A 16,693-nucleotide genomic window follows, 5' to 3' on the forward strand; every position below is an offset into this window, starting at 1 on the left:
ATTTTTGTTGTTGTTGTAGCAGTACTGGTGTTTGAGCTCAGGGCCTTACACTTTCTAGACAGGTGATATACCATGTGAGCCACAACCCTAGCACTTTTGGCATCACTTTTCAAATAGAGTCTTAAGTGTATGCCCAGGTCAGCATCACCATGCCCAGCTTTACTGATTAAGATGTGGTCTTGAAAACTTTGCCCAGGCTGACCTTGAACAAGGATCTTCCAAATTTCTACCTCCTGAGTAGCTAGGATTACCAGGATGAGCCACCACACCTGGCCTCTTCATTTGTGTTTTCTTTACACATTTTTAAAGACTTCTAACAAAGAGAAAGTATTACAATGGCCATCCTACTAAGAGAAGGTGATACAAAATATGAAAAAAGTTAATTTTTTTGTTATACAAAGAAAATTAAGCACAGCCCAAGACATCTCAGTCCATCTTCTAAGTCCTTTCTGCCACAGTAACATGTAATAAACAATGGCAAGTTGGATTATGAGTCCAGTTCAGGGTCAAGCTTCTCCACTTTGACGACTATCTCTGGGGCTGGAGCATCAGCAGAGGCGTGGTGGGCCTCTGTCTCCTTGATCGTCACAGGCTTACCACTGGCTTCCTTCTCTTCATCTGAGACTCATCCAGCTCCCATTCATCATCGATGTCCATTTCAAATACTCTTACATGATGGAGACTTGAACTTAACTAAAGAAAAGGCACATTAATGTGTGTGTGTGTGTGTGTGTGTGTGTGTGTGTGTGTGTGAAAGCGCACATGCACCTGGAACTGGGACTTGAACACAGGGCCTGAGCATCTTTTGCTCATAGCGTTCTAGTGGAGCCACAGCTCCTGAGCAGCTAGAAATATAGGTATGAGCCACTGGTGTCAGGAGTCACATTAACAATTTTCTAACTAATGGCTTTGCAAACAAATTTTATAAAACGAAGCAGAAATCAGAAGCTTTAAGCAAAGAATAGATTTATAGGAAAGTTATATTTTTAGCAATTTACTATAAAATCACCCAATTCCACCTTCATTTTACATAAAAGGATCTCCACACACCACATGGTGAATTTATGTAACTTAGAAGCCAAACTATTTTTGCCAGTCCTGGGGCTTGAATTCTGGGCCTGGGTGCTATCCTTTTGTTCAAGGTGAGCACTCTACCACTTGAGCCACAGAGCCACTTTTGGCTTTTTCTGTAATTCATTGGAGATAAGAGCCTCTTGAACTTTCCTGCCTGGGCTGGCTTCAAACTAAGATCCTCAGATCTCAACCTCCTGAGTAACTAGGATTACAGGCGTGAGCCACCAGCACCTGGCTCTGAAATTGCTCTTAATTACTCAAAGTTTCTCCAAACAAGAAAACAAAATAACTAGCCTGCTGCTTGCTCAGTTAACTGAAACCAAGGGACAGAATGACAAGCAGAGAATGAGCCTTGGAGATGACATGATTGAGTACTCATAGGATGCTGCATAGAAACAAATCCATACTCACCACACAGGACACTTTGTGAAAAACATTCCCAGCAACGTACTGAGCTTTCATGCTCTCCAGTAACTGCCAGTGCTTCTCAAAGTGCAGGGTGCATGTGGAAATAACACTGCTTTGTTCATCTAGCCTGGAGGAAAAACCAGCCCAGGAATCAAACAGGCCCTCCACCTCCCACATTCACTAGAGGAGGGGTTTGGGGCAACTGGGGTCCTACTCCCACCCACACTCCATTCCCAGGTGACAAGACAGTCTGTAAAAATACTACATTCCACAGAGCCTTGGCTTCATTTTAGTAAGGTCTTGGTGCCCTTTGTTTTTTGGGTGATGGGGAAGGAGGATACAGTACTAGAGATTAAATTCAAGCCTTGCACAACTGAGCTATGCACCCAATCCTCAATTCCCTTTCAAGGAGAGCAGATGCTCATGTTTTTAAATTAGAGAAGGAATCTCATTACTTTAAATCCTCAAGCAACTAAAACTATCTCCTAGAACTGACTTTAGACTCTGCAATGGAACTGGGGTCCCAATTCTGGAAAACACTAAAGGCAAGTTTACAATTATTAGTGACAACAAACTAAAGTTAATGCATTCCTTTAAAACATAACTCAAATGAAGTCCTCTTCTCCATTCCAAATAATTCCTCATCTTATTCTAGCAAAAAATCCTAGTTTAATATTAAAGCAAGGGACAAGACAAAGATTAAAGTCGGCACATTTTTTCCCATTTTTTAATTTTTAAGGTAACATACAATTGTAACATTAGGAAATTTGTAACATTTGGGAAGACTTTGTAGCATGAAGGAAGACTTACCTTTTGATTTTTTTCAGTTCTGGGGTAGATGATCCTCCTAAATTTAATAGCAATTAGCCTCCTCCTCACCTTTCCTAACACTGTTTGGTGGGTTTCAGCGTGTTGTATGAAGTTAGGATTTTAAAAATACAAAGTAGGAAGCCAGGCAGGCACTGGTGGCTCATTCCTGTAATCCTAGCTACTCAGGAGGATCATGGTTCAAAGCCAGTCCATGCAGGAAAAACTGTGAAACTCTTCTCTCCAATAAACCACCACAAAACCCAAGGTGGCACTGTGGCTCAAGTGGCAGAGTGCTAGGCTTGACCTGAAGAACTGAGGGACAGCACTCAGGCCCAGAGTTCAAACCCCATGATGGACAAAGAAAAATAAAAGCAGGAGGTTTTCTGCTCAGCTGTCTGTATGGGTAGACCAGTAACTAAAAAAAACATTGCCTAGCATATCTAAGAAACTGGAATTCTTGGCATATGGTAAATATAGCTAAATATAAGCTAAGCCTGGTACCATATGACTGACAACTCAACACCTTGGAGACCAATGCAAGAACTTCATGAATTTGAGACAAGCCTGGTTATTTCAAGGCGAGGCAACCTGAGATACACAATGGGACACTTCTTTTTTAAATTTTTGGTGGTTCTGGGTTTTGAAATCAGCACCTGGTACTCTACCACTTGAGCCACACTTTCAGCTCTTTTTGAGATCCTACCTTTAAAAAAATAAAGCTAACTTTAACCACACAGACCCTCTACCACTAAGGTAGTTAGTTACATTGTGGCATAAGTTCTAGTGAATTGATACTCTGCAGCATCTTCACTATTATACACAAACGACAATGGCAACTGGACCAAGAGTCTGTCTCTTCCTTCACGTCCCATGGTGTCTTTAAGAATGACTGTTACAGTTTCATCATCATAAAACTGGGCATCTAAACAGCTGAAGTTGCTGGAAGTGAGATGCGTTTTGTTATATCAGAAATGATCATAATCACATAACATTATGCTGACACTAAGCAAAAACAAAATAATTTAAAACTGTAGGTGATATTCCCTGCAATGACAAAACACCTTATCAGTTTATACTTTTATATCAATTTTCACAAATATAACTAGTTATAACAAAATAAGTAATCATGAGATCAAACAAAATGATCTGTGACATTTTATCACTGTTCTAGAAAACTCTGGACATAAATGGCTAGGCCTTAAGCCTGTGAAAATTTCATGAGTTATACCTTATATATAACTGAGTGAACAGAGCTAACAAGAATCAAAGTAAAAGAAAATCTGGCCCCCTACAAATGACAGAGCCCCTTTGTTGACAGCACATCTGACATAGCACTGACTACACATACATCCCACATGCTTCTGTCCCAAATCAGGCTTGGGCGTTATCTTCTTCTGACTTTTTCAGTTGTAGCATAGGTGAAGCTCCCAAATTTCACAGCAATTAGTCCATTACTTACAGATCTTGAAGAAAGAAAGGAGAGAGGGGAATGAGACCCTATGGAACAACTACATAGCCAATAAATCTAAATGCCTGAACAAACATGACTGGCAATGTTAGCACACATATCTACTTCCCAAATCCCAGACCAACACTACCACTTCCACTCCAGAATACTATAATTTAAACACTTAGTCAGGCAAACCAGCTTGATTTAAAATCTTAATCACTAAGCAGCTAAAGGCCATAACTAAGGACAACTAACATCTTGAATTCAAAAATTCCCTTTAGTGGAGGTTCTCAAAAGGCACAAAGAGCTCCCCTATGACCCAGCAATCACCTGCTGGGCATTTACCCAAATGACCACAAACAAGGCCATACTAAAGCTACAGCACAACTAGGTTTATTGCCGCATTATTCACCATAGCTAACATATGGAACCAACCCAGATGCCCTTCAGTAAATCAATGGATCAAGAAAATGTGGTAAAGCTGGGTGCCAATGGCTCACGCGTGTAACCCAAGCTACTCAGGAGGTTGAGATCTGAGGAATGCAGTTCAAAGCCAGTCCAGACAGGAAAGTCTGTGAGACTCTTATCCTCAATAAACCACCAGAAAACTGGAAGTGGCACTGTGGCTCAAGTGGTAGAGCACTTGCCTTGAGCTGAAGAGCTGAGGGACAGTGCCCAGGCACAGAGTTCAAGTCCCATGACCAACAAAAAAGAAAATGTGATACACATATGTATACATACATACACACATATGTATACATACATACACACATATGTGTGTGTGTATATATATATATATATATATTATATATATATATATATATATATATATATATATATATGGAATTCTATTCTTCCATCAGAAAGAATGACACTGCCTTATTTGTAAGGAAATGGAAAGACTGGGAAAAAAATCCTATCAAGTGAAGCCAGACACCCCCCCAAAACAGGTCCCATTGTTTCCCTTATTTTCAATAATTAGTATACATCTAGGATAATTTTAACAGATGAGAAAAATAGCTCAAGAGCTATGTACATATGACCATATAAGATGATACTAAGCGAAATGAACTCCAAGACATGGAAACATGAGGTTTTTCTTTGTTATTGTTGATTTTGTTTTGTTTTTTGGGTCAGTTCGTGGGGCCTGAACTCTAGGCTTGGGCGCTGTCCCTCACCTCTTCAGCTCAAGGCTAGTGCTCTACCACTTGAGCCACAATGCCACTTCCGGCTTTTTTCTTTTTGCTTACGTGGTGCTGAGGAATCGAACCCAGGGCCTCAGGCATGAAAGGCAAGCACTCTACCACTGAGCCACCTTCCCAGCCCTGTTGTTTTTAATGTACTATGTACTTTTTGTTTCTTTGGTGTGTTCTTCCCCCTGCGGTTTATCCCCTATTGTCACTGTATTTGATTTTGGTACCCTGGTATTGTACATACATTTATCTGAATTAGGGAAGGGAAAGGAGAACAGAATCGTGAGACAAAGGACAAGGGGGATCCAATACAATAGCCATATTCACAAGTCAATATGTTGGAAATGATCTGTACAATTTGGCAAGTGGGAGGATTAGGGAGGGGAGGGAAAGGAGAAAAATGAGGCAGGGGGTAACAAGTTAGACAAGAAATGTACCTATTATCTTACTTATTAACTGTAACCCCTCTTGACAATGGAAAAAAAATCCCTTTAGCCATGTGCTGGTGGCTCATGCCAGTAATCCCAGCTACTCAGCGCTGAGATCTGAGGATCATCATTTGAAGCTAGCCTGGGCAGGGATCCAGGAGACTCCTATCTTCAATTAACCACCAAAAAGTCAAAAGTGGAATTGTGGTTCAAGTGGGAAAACAATAGCCTTGAGCACAAAAGCTGAGGGACAATGCCCAGAGCCTAAATTCATACCCCAGACTGGCACACACAAATAAAATAGTACCTTCATAGTGAGACTTAAAACGATTTAAAATGCTAATGGAACCCTGAATATCATTTGATTTTCAGAATGTTTACTTTGGAATCTCAAAAAGTCTCTGTGGGCAAGATCTCTTATTTGATGAAAGATAATTAACCTAAAATTTAAAAAAGCCTTTCTATAAAGTACTTACTAACACAGTTTTGAATCGCTAAGTGTTCTTAGATATAACCCAGGTCTGCTGTCATTTTCCTAAACCTATTTTAAAAAAACTTATATATGAGGCTATATACTAATATAAAAGTTAAAACTCTAGAACAAGAAGGGATCAAATAGCTTCTCAACTCAGCATTACCATCTCCCAGATGCAAACCTAAAGTCATGAGGCAGCTTCGCTGAAACCCGAAATGCTGGAGGGAAGCTGAATGGCTTATTATTATTACAAATATTAAGCTCTCATCTCTTCGGTTCAAACTTCAAAGGAATACTCACTGGGAAATATCAGTATGCCTTAATCTTAAGATACACATTTTATACAGTGAGTCTTCTAAAATAGTAAAAAGAAGGTACTGTAGATTTGAACTTTTATTATTCCACCTAAGGAAAGAAAAGTAATGTATTTAGCTATTTAAGTTTAGAACAAAAACTACTGTTTACACAAGACGAGGAGAACACACACTTACAGAAAAGGAAATGTGAACAATCTGCGTGCAGAGTCCTCACTAAAACAAAAGCAAAAAAAAAAAAATGAGAAAAATTCAAACTTGCTGCTAAATTATACTACCTAACAGGTAAAGAAGATTACCTTCTAGCATCTCTATATAACGGAATACAGATGGCTTGATTCATTGATTTTCCAATTTCATCCTACAGAAAAGCAAGATTTGGAAACATCATTAGAGAGAAGGGGAGCAGCTAGTGGTGAGGAGCCTGCTTGGCCTGTGCTAAAGGACCACTCCCTCCCTCTGGTCTCATGACATCAGTCACTGACAAGACAAACCAGCTCTGGGACGAAGACTGTAATGAGATTGATCTGGAGGGGCAAATAAAACACTAAAGATACTAAGACGATAATTTTTAAATTTATGTGAGCAGAAAATGAGGGAGGGGGTTACATTGTTGAAAAAGAAATGTACAGTATTCAGTACCTGACCTACGTAACTGTAACCTCTCTGTACATCACCTTTACAATAATTTTTTTTTGTCGGTGGTGGGGCTTGAACTCTGGGCCTGGGAACTCTGTCCCTCAGCTCTTCAGCTCAAGACTGGGCACTCTGTCCCTCAACTCTTCAGCTCAAGACTAGTGCTCTACCACTTGAGCCACAGTGACACTTCTGGTTTTCTAAGTGGTTTATTGGAGATAAGTCTCATGGCCTTTCCTGCCCTAGCTGGCTTTGAACTTGATCCTCAGATCTCAGTCTCCTGAGAAGCTAGGATTACAGGCATGAGCCATAAGTGCCTACCTTATAATAATTTTAAAAATACATAAAGTAAAATAAATTTATATAAGGAATTAACTATGGATATAACGAAGCCATAAGAAACTGCCAATTTTGACAATCAAAACCAGTTGAATATCAGCATTTTTACAATTTATCCTAATATATATGTTCATTTACATAGATGAGACATACTATACTCTTGTTCCCACACAAAGACATGCATTTCTTCCCAACTTACTGCTGTCACTTGCAAACACTGATCAATAATGGTTTCCATTTGCCTTTTCACAAAATGCAATGATTTTCGAGCATAATAAGGAAACAGCAAAGGGCTTTCTGGTTTCAGACAAAAACAGAAACAAAACAAAAACTATAGCAAACCAATGATTAGGAGAAAATAATCCAGTGTCAGAAGCAGTCCATACTTTTTCATGGTGGAATTCTCATTATACTTTGGACATACCTTGTTAAAATAAATGACCAGAATCTCCCTTCAATCCAGTCCACTTAATACAACTACATTCGCTTGGTCCTTCTCATGCTTAGTCCTACACCAAAGCCCAACAGTAAAATGCTATTGGCTATTAGAAAAATGGAAGGCATTGGAAACCATAAGCTATGTACTGAAACCTGTTCTTTCTTCTCAACTCTGCCACAATGTGATAGCAGCAGCAGTCCAGGCTACTCTGCCACTGCTAGCTTTGTTTCTTTTTTGTTGTTGTATTCAGTATGCTTTTTATTTTAAAATGGTTTTTTTATACAGTATTACAATATCCATAAGAACTCATCGTATTCTCCAACTTAAAAGGAAAAAAAAACAAAGAGGCCTACTGGGCCTCTGGAACTGCCTGGGATGAAAAGAGCTGTGAATCAAGCTGTGATTCAGGCCCACCAGCTCAAATGGCTCTGAGACTGTCTCTCCCACACTCAGCACTTCCCTTCACAGCTGTGTTAGGTAAAAAAAATCATCATTTCAGCACTTTAAGGTTCAAGAGGTGACATACTAGGTAATTACAGAAAAACATGTTGCCTTTGTCCCCAGTTCCCAAAACTCAGCTCCTGAAACCCAGATATCCTGAGTAGTAAATGTGATGGCCAATTTTAATGTGGCCACTCTGGCAGGTTCCTGCAAAGCCTCAGGGTTGGGTGGGGTGGAAAGACTATGCCTTAACCAGAAGCTTATAACTTTCAGCTCCATCTGCCAGACTGCAGGAAAGGAATAGGGGCTTGGGGTTGAATTCTACCCCAGTGACTTAATCATTATAATAAAGCCTCCATCAAAAACCCAAGACAAACTGGGAGAGAGTAAGGGAAAGGGTGACATTGTCAAAAAAAAGAAATGTAATCTTTACCTGCCTTACGTAACCATAAACTTTCTTTTTTTTTCTTTTTTCTTTTTTTCTGGTCCTGGGGCCTGAACTCTGTGCCTGGGAGCTGTCCCTCAGCTCTTCAGCTCAAGGCTAGCACCGTACCACTTGAGCCACAGAGCCACTTCCAGCTTTTTCTGCTTATGTGGTCCTGAGGAATGAAACCCAGGGCTTGATGCATGCAAGGCAAGCCCTCTACCACTGAGCCAACTTCCCAGACCACCATAACCCTTCTTTACTAACCTTCTTAATAATTAAAAAAAAAGACACTGGGGAGGTTTGGATGGCTCCCTGGTTGGTGAACATGTTGAGTGCTGGGAGGATCTAAAAGCTGTGGCCTCTTCCTCCATATCAAACCCTGAATGATGTTTTCCACTGGGCTATGCCCAAGTTAAATTTTTATTACAAACAGTCTGGAAAGGAAAGCTGAATGTGTTCCTGAGCATTGTACACTAGTCTGGAAGCTATGCCAACTTAAGGGAGAAAGTTGGGACATATGTCCCATAGTCAAGTCCCACAGAGGTGTGAGTAAGGGAACCTAGCTCTTGGGACTGATGTAATGTGAGGAGTCTAGCGGACTGAGCCTTCCTCCCCCTGGAGGCTAATGCTCATTGTGGGTGCTCAGTGTCATAACTGCAATGAATTGCATTGCAGGACCTTCAGCTGGTATCATAACTGGCTGGTGTCAGAAGGGAAAAAATAATTTTAGTGTCAGCATAGTTAATGTACCACAGCACAGTTAATTTCAGGGTGCTTTCTATCTATCATGGTGACATCATATTCTACTTGTTAAAATGCTGTTCTCTAATCAAATAAAATGGACATGCCAAGTAAGCCTGAAGAAATTAGACAAATTTTGAGGTTACTCTTTAATCTCAAATAAGTATAAACATGGCCAACATCTGCTTGGTTCATAAAGTACCTTTAAGATGGCTGCTGTTTTGGAGGAAGTCATACCACTGGTTTCCTTCCATGTTAGGGGGTGATACAAGGCCATCATCTTCATCTTTCAAATACTAAAAATAGTTAAAATTTTTTTCAGTTAAGCAATGATTCAGGCTCTAATCTCTATTTAACATTATTCTAGTTAGTAAGTTATCTTGTTGTACTGCCAGGTTCTCTGAAGGTACATTATTTTTCTAAGTGAGGTGACAAATTCTAGACAACATGAAAATGACTTAAATGGCCAGAGTACAGTAAATGTAGAAACCAGAGTTTACATTTTGTGGTTCATTTTCAAGATATATTTTAACCTTACCTATCAGGGCTATATTTTAGTTTTACAAGTACCAACTGACAGTATGCTCCACAAGGGCAGTTCTCACAGTGTAGCCCCATCCCTGAGAGTGCTCAGCATGCTTCCATTGACTACAAGGTTAATGCCAGCTTTAGTGCCAAGGTGTCATTTGCCCTTTCACGGTGTCAACATTTGCACTGAAGGTGTGGAAGAAAGAACAGCCAGTACCTGCACCCCTCACCTAGTGGACCAAATTCTTGTGTTCTTTGTCATATATTCAGTTTCATTAATCCTGATAGAACTATTAAATTGTTAATTCTCAAGTCTTGATGGCAGATCTTTTAACGTTTTTTGAGACAGAGTTGGGAGGCACACAGGGGTGATTTTACAACACATCAAAGCATGCAAGGTTGTCTTGAAGAAAGACTGAAACTGTCTTGTTTCAGTTGTAAAGGCAGACATTTTGTAAAAAATGACATTCCAGGGGGGAGGATGGGAAGGGATGGGAAGGGGAAACTAAGGAGGAGGCTACAATACTTGATAAGAAATGTACTCATTATCTTGCCCATGTAATTGTAACCCCTCTGTACAGTATTTTCACAATAATAAATAAATAAATAATTTTAAAAATGACATTCCATTTTTACTTGGAAACAAAAGACTAGGGGACAAACTGATTCTTCATACTTAGATGTTTGCGAGGTATTTTTTAATTTAAAATTTTTTATTTATTTTATTAAATAGATGCACAAGGAGTTGCCATTGTTCAGCTTATGGACAAATATGTCTTGGTCAATGTTACCCCTTTGAACATGCATACTCATCCATCCCTCTACCCCCTCAAACTCTTACTTTTGGCAGGTATTTTCTTGAAAATAAAGTGACTTTGAACAAAACAACCTAAAATATTTATTGCAAATAACATTTCAGCTAAACTTGGTTCTAACGGCCTATAATTCCAGCACTTAGAAGAGGATGAGGCAGGAATATCACAAGTTTAAGGCCTATAGAGCAAGACCCTGTCTCAAAAAAAAAAGCAACTTTTAAGCAAAACTCAAAATGTTGGCACCTGCATCTGTTACTGAGTGCCTGACAGCTTCACAGTAACTAAAGACTGATTAGAGTAGACTGAAGTCACCTGATATTTATAATGTATAATGGAAGGCATCAGTACTTAAAAAGATCTGTAAAAGCCACAGAACCAATATTTCTAAAAAGACCAAGTTATGATGCTATGAAAACAAGCATGAGTAAAAGTGCCTTTCAAAGTGCAAGGAAGATGGAGAGATTTTTAATGAAACTGAGTATGAAGTGTCTACTAACCCAATTTTAGATTCCACATTAAAAACTTCCAAGAGACCAACACTTGGAAGGATTTTGTATAATATTAAAGAATATCCTCAGTTAAAGGACAAAACTAGTTCAGTACTTTCTCCTTTCCAAGGACACACACCTGCTTGAAGTTAGATTTTCCTTATATACATTAAGCAAATTAGCATATTAAAACAGAATAAACACATAGGTAGACATTAAAATTAGCTGTCTTCTATTAAGCTGGACATCAAAGACAGCTGAGAAAATACACAACAATGCCAGTTATACTGGCATTATATTATTTTCCATAAAATTTAGATAATATGAATTAACAGTACAAAGTCTTAAAATTCGTTCTTAAAAATCAAACCAAGTTCAATAGAAAGCCCATACCTGACCAACTTTTTCAACATTAAAGTATTTTCTTTTTTGATTATAAAAGTCTGGAGCCTAGAAAGAACAAACATAGTTTATTTCTAAAAGCTCAAAATATTAAGAAAATAATCTTAAAATTAACAAACTCAATATGTATTTTATAAAACAGCTATCCATAGCATTTAGTTTTTTGCAGATTGTAAGTACATACAAACAGAAGTCTACTTATAGACTTTATGTTTAGTCTTTTTAAAATTAGTCTTTTTATAAAAGTAATTGCTAATTACTTTTTTTTTTAAAGTTATTATCTTTTTTTTTTTTTTAATTTTATTTTATTTTATTTTATTTGAAAACATACTGTACAGAGGGGTTACAATTACATGGGCAGGAAAATGCATACATTTCTTACCAAGCATTGCAGCCTCCTCCTTTGTTTACCCTTCACCTCCCTTCCCAACCTCACCCCCCTCCCCCCCAACCAATCATATCCCCCCTCCCTCCCCCCCACCGACATTGTAAAGCTGGTTTTGACATGACATTTTGTACTTCTCATTGTTGCAACAGGTCCATCTGAATCCTTAAACGACTTGTTTGTCCCCGTCTCCTCCACATGTTATACTGACATCAAATATAGTGAAAGCGGGGGTTACACTGTGGGGGAGGGACATACAAAGCAGCAAAGAAATAATATTATAAATGCGTTAGAAACACATGCATGAATGAAACAAAAACATTAAATACATATTTGAGGGTTCGTTTTCCTAACATCACATTCTCTGACTTTTTCCGCTTGACTCATACCTATACTAGATATTGCAAATAAGGGAAACCATGGGACCTATGTTTCTTTGGGCCTGGCTTACTTCACTTAATATAATTTTTTCCAAGCCTTTCCATTTCCTAACAAATGGGGAAATGTCATTCTTTCTGATGGAGGCATAGAATTCCATTGTGTATATATACCACATCTTCTTGATCCATTCATCTACTGAGGGGCATCTGGGTTGGTTCCATATCTTAGCTATGGTAAATAATGCTGCAATAAACATAGTTGTGCAAGTAGCTTTAGTGTGGCCTTGTTTGTGGTCATTTGGGTAAATGCCCAAAAGTGGGATTGCTGGGTCATTGGGGAGCTCTATATGGAGTCTTTTGAGGAACCTCCATACTGCTTTCCAAAGTGGTTGAACAAGTTTACATTCCCACCAACAATGAAGTAAGGTTCCCTTCTGTCCACATCCCCTCCAGCATCTGTTGTTGTTAGAGTTCTTGATTTTTGCTGTTCTAACTGGAGTGAGGTGATATCTCAATGTTGTTTTGATTTGCATTTCTTTTATGGCTAGGGATGCTGAACATTTCTTCATGTGTCTATTGGCCATCCTTCTTTCTTCTTCAGAGAAGTTTCTCTTTAGGTCTTTCGCCCACTTACTTATTGGGCAGTTGTTTCTTTGAGGATTTGTTGTTGGGTGGTTTAATTTTTTGAGTTCCAAGTATATTTTAGATATGAGACCCTTGTCCGTTGTATGGCTAGTAAAGATCTCCCAATCCGTGGGCTTTCTATTGATCTTGCTAGCTATGTCATTTGCCCTGCAGAAGCTCTGCAACCTTATACAATCCCATTTGTCCAACCTTTCTTTGATTTGTTGTGTTTCCGGGTCTCTATTCAGAAAATTTCGGCCTGAGCCGAGGAGACCCAGGGTTTCTCCTATTCCATCCTGTAATGTTTTCAGAGTGTCTGCTTTGACTTCGAGGTCTTTGATCCATTTGGAGTTGATTCTGGTGCAGGGTGATATATAAGGATCTAGCTTTAGTTTTCTACATGTAGTTAACCAGTTTTGCCAGCACCATTTACTGAAGAGGCTGTCTGTCTTCCATTCTATTGTTTTAGCTCCCTTATTGAAGATTAGATGGCTATAGGTCTGTAGGTTCATTTCTGGGTTTTCAATTCTATTCCATTGGTCCTGAGGTCTGTTCTTATGCCAATACCAAGCTGTTTTGATTACTATGGCTTTATAGTAGAGTTTGAAATTTGGTACTGATATTCCTCCAGCAGTGTTCTTTCCGTTGAGGAGCGTTTTTGCTATTCGGGGTCTTTTATTGTTCCATATGAATTTTTGGATTGCCTCTTCTATTTCCTTGAAGAATGAGGTTGGAATTTTGATAGGTATTGCGTTGAATTTGTAGATAGCCTTGGGAAGTATTGCCATTTTCACGATGTTAATCTTTCCAATCCAGGAGCATGGGAGGTTTTGCCATTTTTTAAGTTCTGTGTTGATTTCCTTTTTCAAGATTTTAAAGTTTTCATCATAGAGGTCCTTCACTTCTTTAGTTAATTCCTAGGTATTTTATTTTTTGTGGGGCTATTACAAATGGAGTTGCTTTCCTAATTTCAGCCACACTTTTCTCATTGTTGGCATAGAGAAAAGCCATTGATTTTTGGGGGTTAATTTTATAACCTGCTACTTTGCCAAAGTTTTGAATCAGCTTCAGTAATTTGGGAGTGGAGTCTATGGGATTCTTTAAATACAAGATCATGTCATCTGCAAAGAGGGAGAGTTTTATTTCTTCTTTCCCTATTTGGATCCCCTTTATGTCTGCATCTTGTCTTATTGCTGTAGCTAGGCATTCTAACACTAGATTGAAGAGAAGTGGAGAGAGTGGGCATCCTTGTCTTGTTCCTGAGTTAAGAGGAAATGGCTTTAGTTTTTCACCATTGAGTATAATGCTGGCTGTAGTTTTGTCATATACAGCCTTTATTGTACTGAGGAATGTTCCATGGATTCCTAATTTTTCCAAAACCTTCATCATAAAGGGGTGTTGGATCTTGTCGAATGCTTTTTCTGCGTCTATTGAGATAACCATGTGGTTCTTATTCTTGCTCCTGTTGATGTGATGAATAATATTAATTGATTTGCGTATATTGAACCAGCTTTGCATCCCTGAAATGAATCCTGTTTGATCGGGGTGTATGATTTTTTGGATGAATTGTTGAAGTCGGTTGGCCAAAATTTTGTTGAGAAGTTTTGCATCAATGTTCATCAAAGAAATGGGTTTATAGTTCTCTTTCTTTGATGAGTCCCTGCCTGGTTTTGGGATGAGGGTTATGATGGCTTCATAGAATGTGTTCGGTAGTGAGCTTTCTCTTTCAATTTCATTGAAGAGTTGGAGGAGAATTGGTGTGAGCTCTGCTTTGAAGGCCTTGTAAAATTCCGCTGTAAAACCATCTGGTCCTGGACTTTTCTTAGCTGGGAGGTCTCTTATTGCTGTTTCTATTTCAATGCTTGATATGGGCCTGTTAAGATAGTTTAACTCATCTTGGTTTAGTTTTGGCATGTCAATATTTGCTAGGAAGAGGTCCATTTCTGTCACGTTCTCAAACTTATTAGCATACAGTTTTGAGAAGTATTCCCTTATAATGTTCTGAATCTTGGTTGTTTCCGTGGTGATGTTTCCATTCTCATCTCTGAGTTTATTAATTTGGGTGTGTTCTCTTCTTTTTCTGATAAGATTTGCTAAGGGTCTGTCAATTTTGTTAAGTTTTTCGAAGAACCAACTCTTTGTTTTGTTGATTCTTTCTATAGTTTTTTTGGATTCTAATTCATTTAATTCTGATTTAATTTTGATTATTTCTTTCCGTCTACTGGATTGGGGTTTATCTTGCTGCTCTTTTTCAAGGAGGTTTAGGTGCGTCATTAAATTGCTAGTTTCAGATCTCTCCAATTTGTTGATGTAGGAGCTCAGAGCTATAAACTTGCCTCTGAGTACTGCCTTTGCTGTGTCCCAGAGGAGCTGGTAATTTGTGTGTTCATTTTTGTTGAATAGCATGAACATTTGAATTTCCTTTCTAATCTCTTCCATGACCCACTCATGATTCAGCAGTGTGTTGTTCAGCCTCCAGGTGATACCGGACTTTCTTTGGTGGCTTTTGGTGTTGAGTTCTAATTTTATTCCCTTGTGGTCAGAGAGAATGCAAGGTATAACTTCAATGTTTCTGAATTTAGACAAGTTTGCTTTGTGGCCTAAAATGTGGTCTATTTTAGAAAACGTTCCATGTGCTACTGAGAAAAACGTGTATTCTGATGCTGCTGGGTGAAATGTTCGGTAAATGTCTGTTAAGTCTGGTTGATCTATGCAGCTGTTTAGATCTGTGGTTTCTCTGTTGAGTTTTTGCCGAGTTGATCTATCTAGTGGGGAGAGTGGTGTGTTAAAATCCCCAACAATTAATGTCTTTGGATCTATATGGGATTTGAGGGAAAGTAGTGTTTCTTTGATAAATTTGGGTGCTCCATTGTTTGGTGAATAGATATTTAGAATTGTAATATCCTCCTGAAGGAGAGATCCTTTAATTAGTATGTAGTGACCTTCTTTATCTCTTTTCACGAATTTTAATTTGAAGTCTATTTTATCTGATATTAGGATTGCAACACCCGCCTGTTTATGGGTCTGTTTGCTTGGTAGATTTTGTTCCAGCCTTTAACATTGAAAATGTGTTTGTTTTTACGGGCAAGATGTGATTCCTGCAGGCAGCAGATAGAAGGGTCTTGTTTTTTAATCCAACTAGACAGTCTATGTCGCTTAATTGGAGAGTTCAGTCCGTTAACATTAAGAGATAGGACTGAGAGGTATTTGGGAGTTCCTGCCATGTTATCTACCTTTTTGGGGGCTGCGAAAACTGGGTTCTTCCTATGGTTCTTGGATTCTCAGTTTGGGTGCAGTTTCTTGGCCTTTATTGCGGTCTTGTTGGTTTTCTATGTGTAGGACATCTTTAAGAATCTTTTGTAGGGCTCGTTTGGTGGAGATGTATTGTTTCAATTTTTCTTTGCTATGGAAGGTTTTTATTTGGCCTTCGGTTATGAAGGAGAGTTTAGCTGGGTACAGTATTCTTGGTTGATAGTTGTTTGTTTTTAGGGCATGGCATACATCGTTCCAGGCTCTTCTTGCTTTGATTGTCTCTGCTGAGAAATCTGAGGTGATTCTAATTGGTTTCCCTTTATAAGTGATTACCCTTTTCTCTCTGACAGCTTTAAGGATCTTTTCCTTGTTCTGAGTTGATCCTGTGTGGATTATAATGTGGCGGTGGGATGTCCTATTCTGGTCTGGTCTATTTGGGGTTCTAAAGGCTTCTTGTATCTGGACAGGCCTATCTTTTTGCAAGTTTGGGAAGTTCTCTGCTAGGATCCTGTTAAACAAATTTCCTAGACCATTAACTTCTGTTTCTAGGTGCTCCTCTACACCCATTATCCTTAGATTAGGCCTTCTGATGGTGTCTTCCAGGTGTTGGATAGATCTATCATATTTCTTGGACTTGTCTTGGA

The 16,693-nt window shown here is 38.8% G+C and overlaps 1 protein-coding gene across 1 annotated transcript in view; it reads right to left on the reverse strand.

The window, feature by feature from the left end:
* Positions 1–225: 225 nt before the first annotated feature.
* The window catches only part of LOC122128263 (anaphase-promoting complex subunit 4-like), a 55,733-nt gene continuing 39,265 nt past the window's right edge, over positions 226–16,693 (reverse strand). Inside the window, 11 exon segments of the mRNA XM_042702523.1 lie at positions 226–624; positions 627–693; positions 1,486–1,609; positions 3,058–3,237; positions 3,681–3,755; positions 6,139–6,243; positions 6,330–6,368; positions 6,452–6,513; positions 7,327–7,424; positions 9,378–9,471; positions 11,400–11,456. Of these exon segments, the coding sequence (XP_042558457.1) occupies positions 488–624; positions 627–693; positions 1,486–1,609; positions 3,058–3,237; positions 3,681–3,755; positions 6,139–6,243; positions 6,330–6,368; positions 6,452–6,513; positions 7,327–7,424; positions 9,378–9,471; positions 11,400–11,456 (1,038 nt within the window). The 3' untranslated portion in view covers positions 226–487.

The sequence above is a fragment of the Dipodomys spectabilis genome, unplaced genomic scaffold (genome assembly GCF_019054845.1).
Source record: "Dipodomys spectabilis isolate Male_0828 unplaced genomic scaffold, ASM1905484v1 ptg000327l, whole genome shotgun sequence".
Classification (NCBI taxonomy): domain Eukaryota; kingdom Metazoa; phylum Chordata; class Mammalia; order Rodentia; family Heteromyidae; genus Dipodomys; species Dipodomys spectabilis.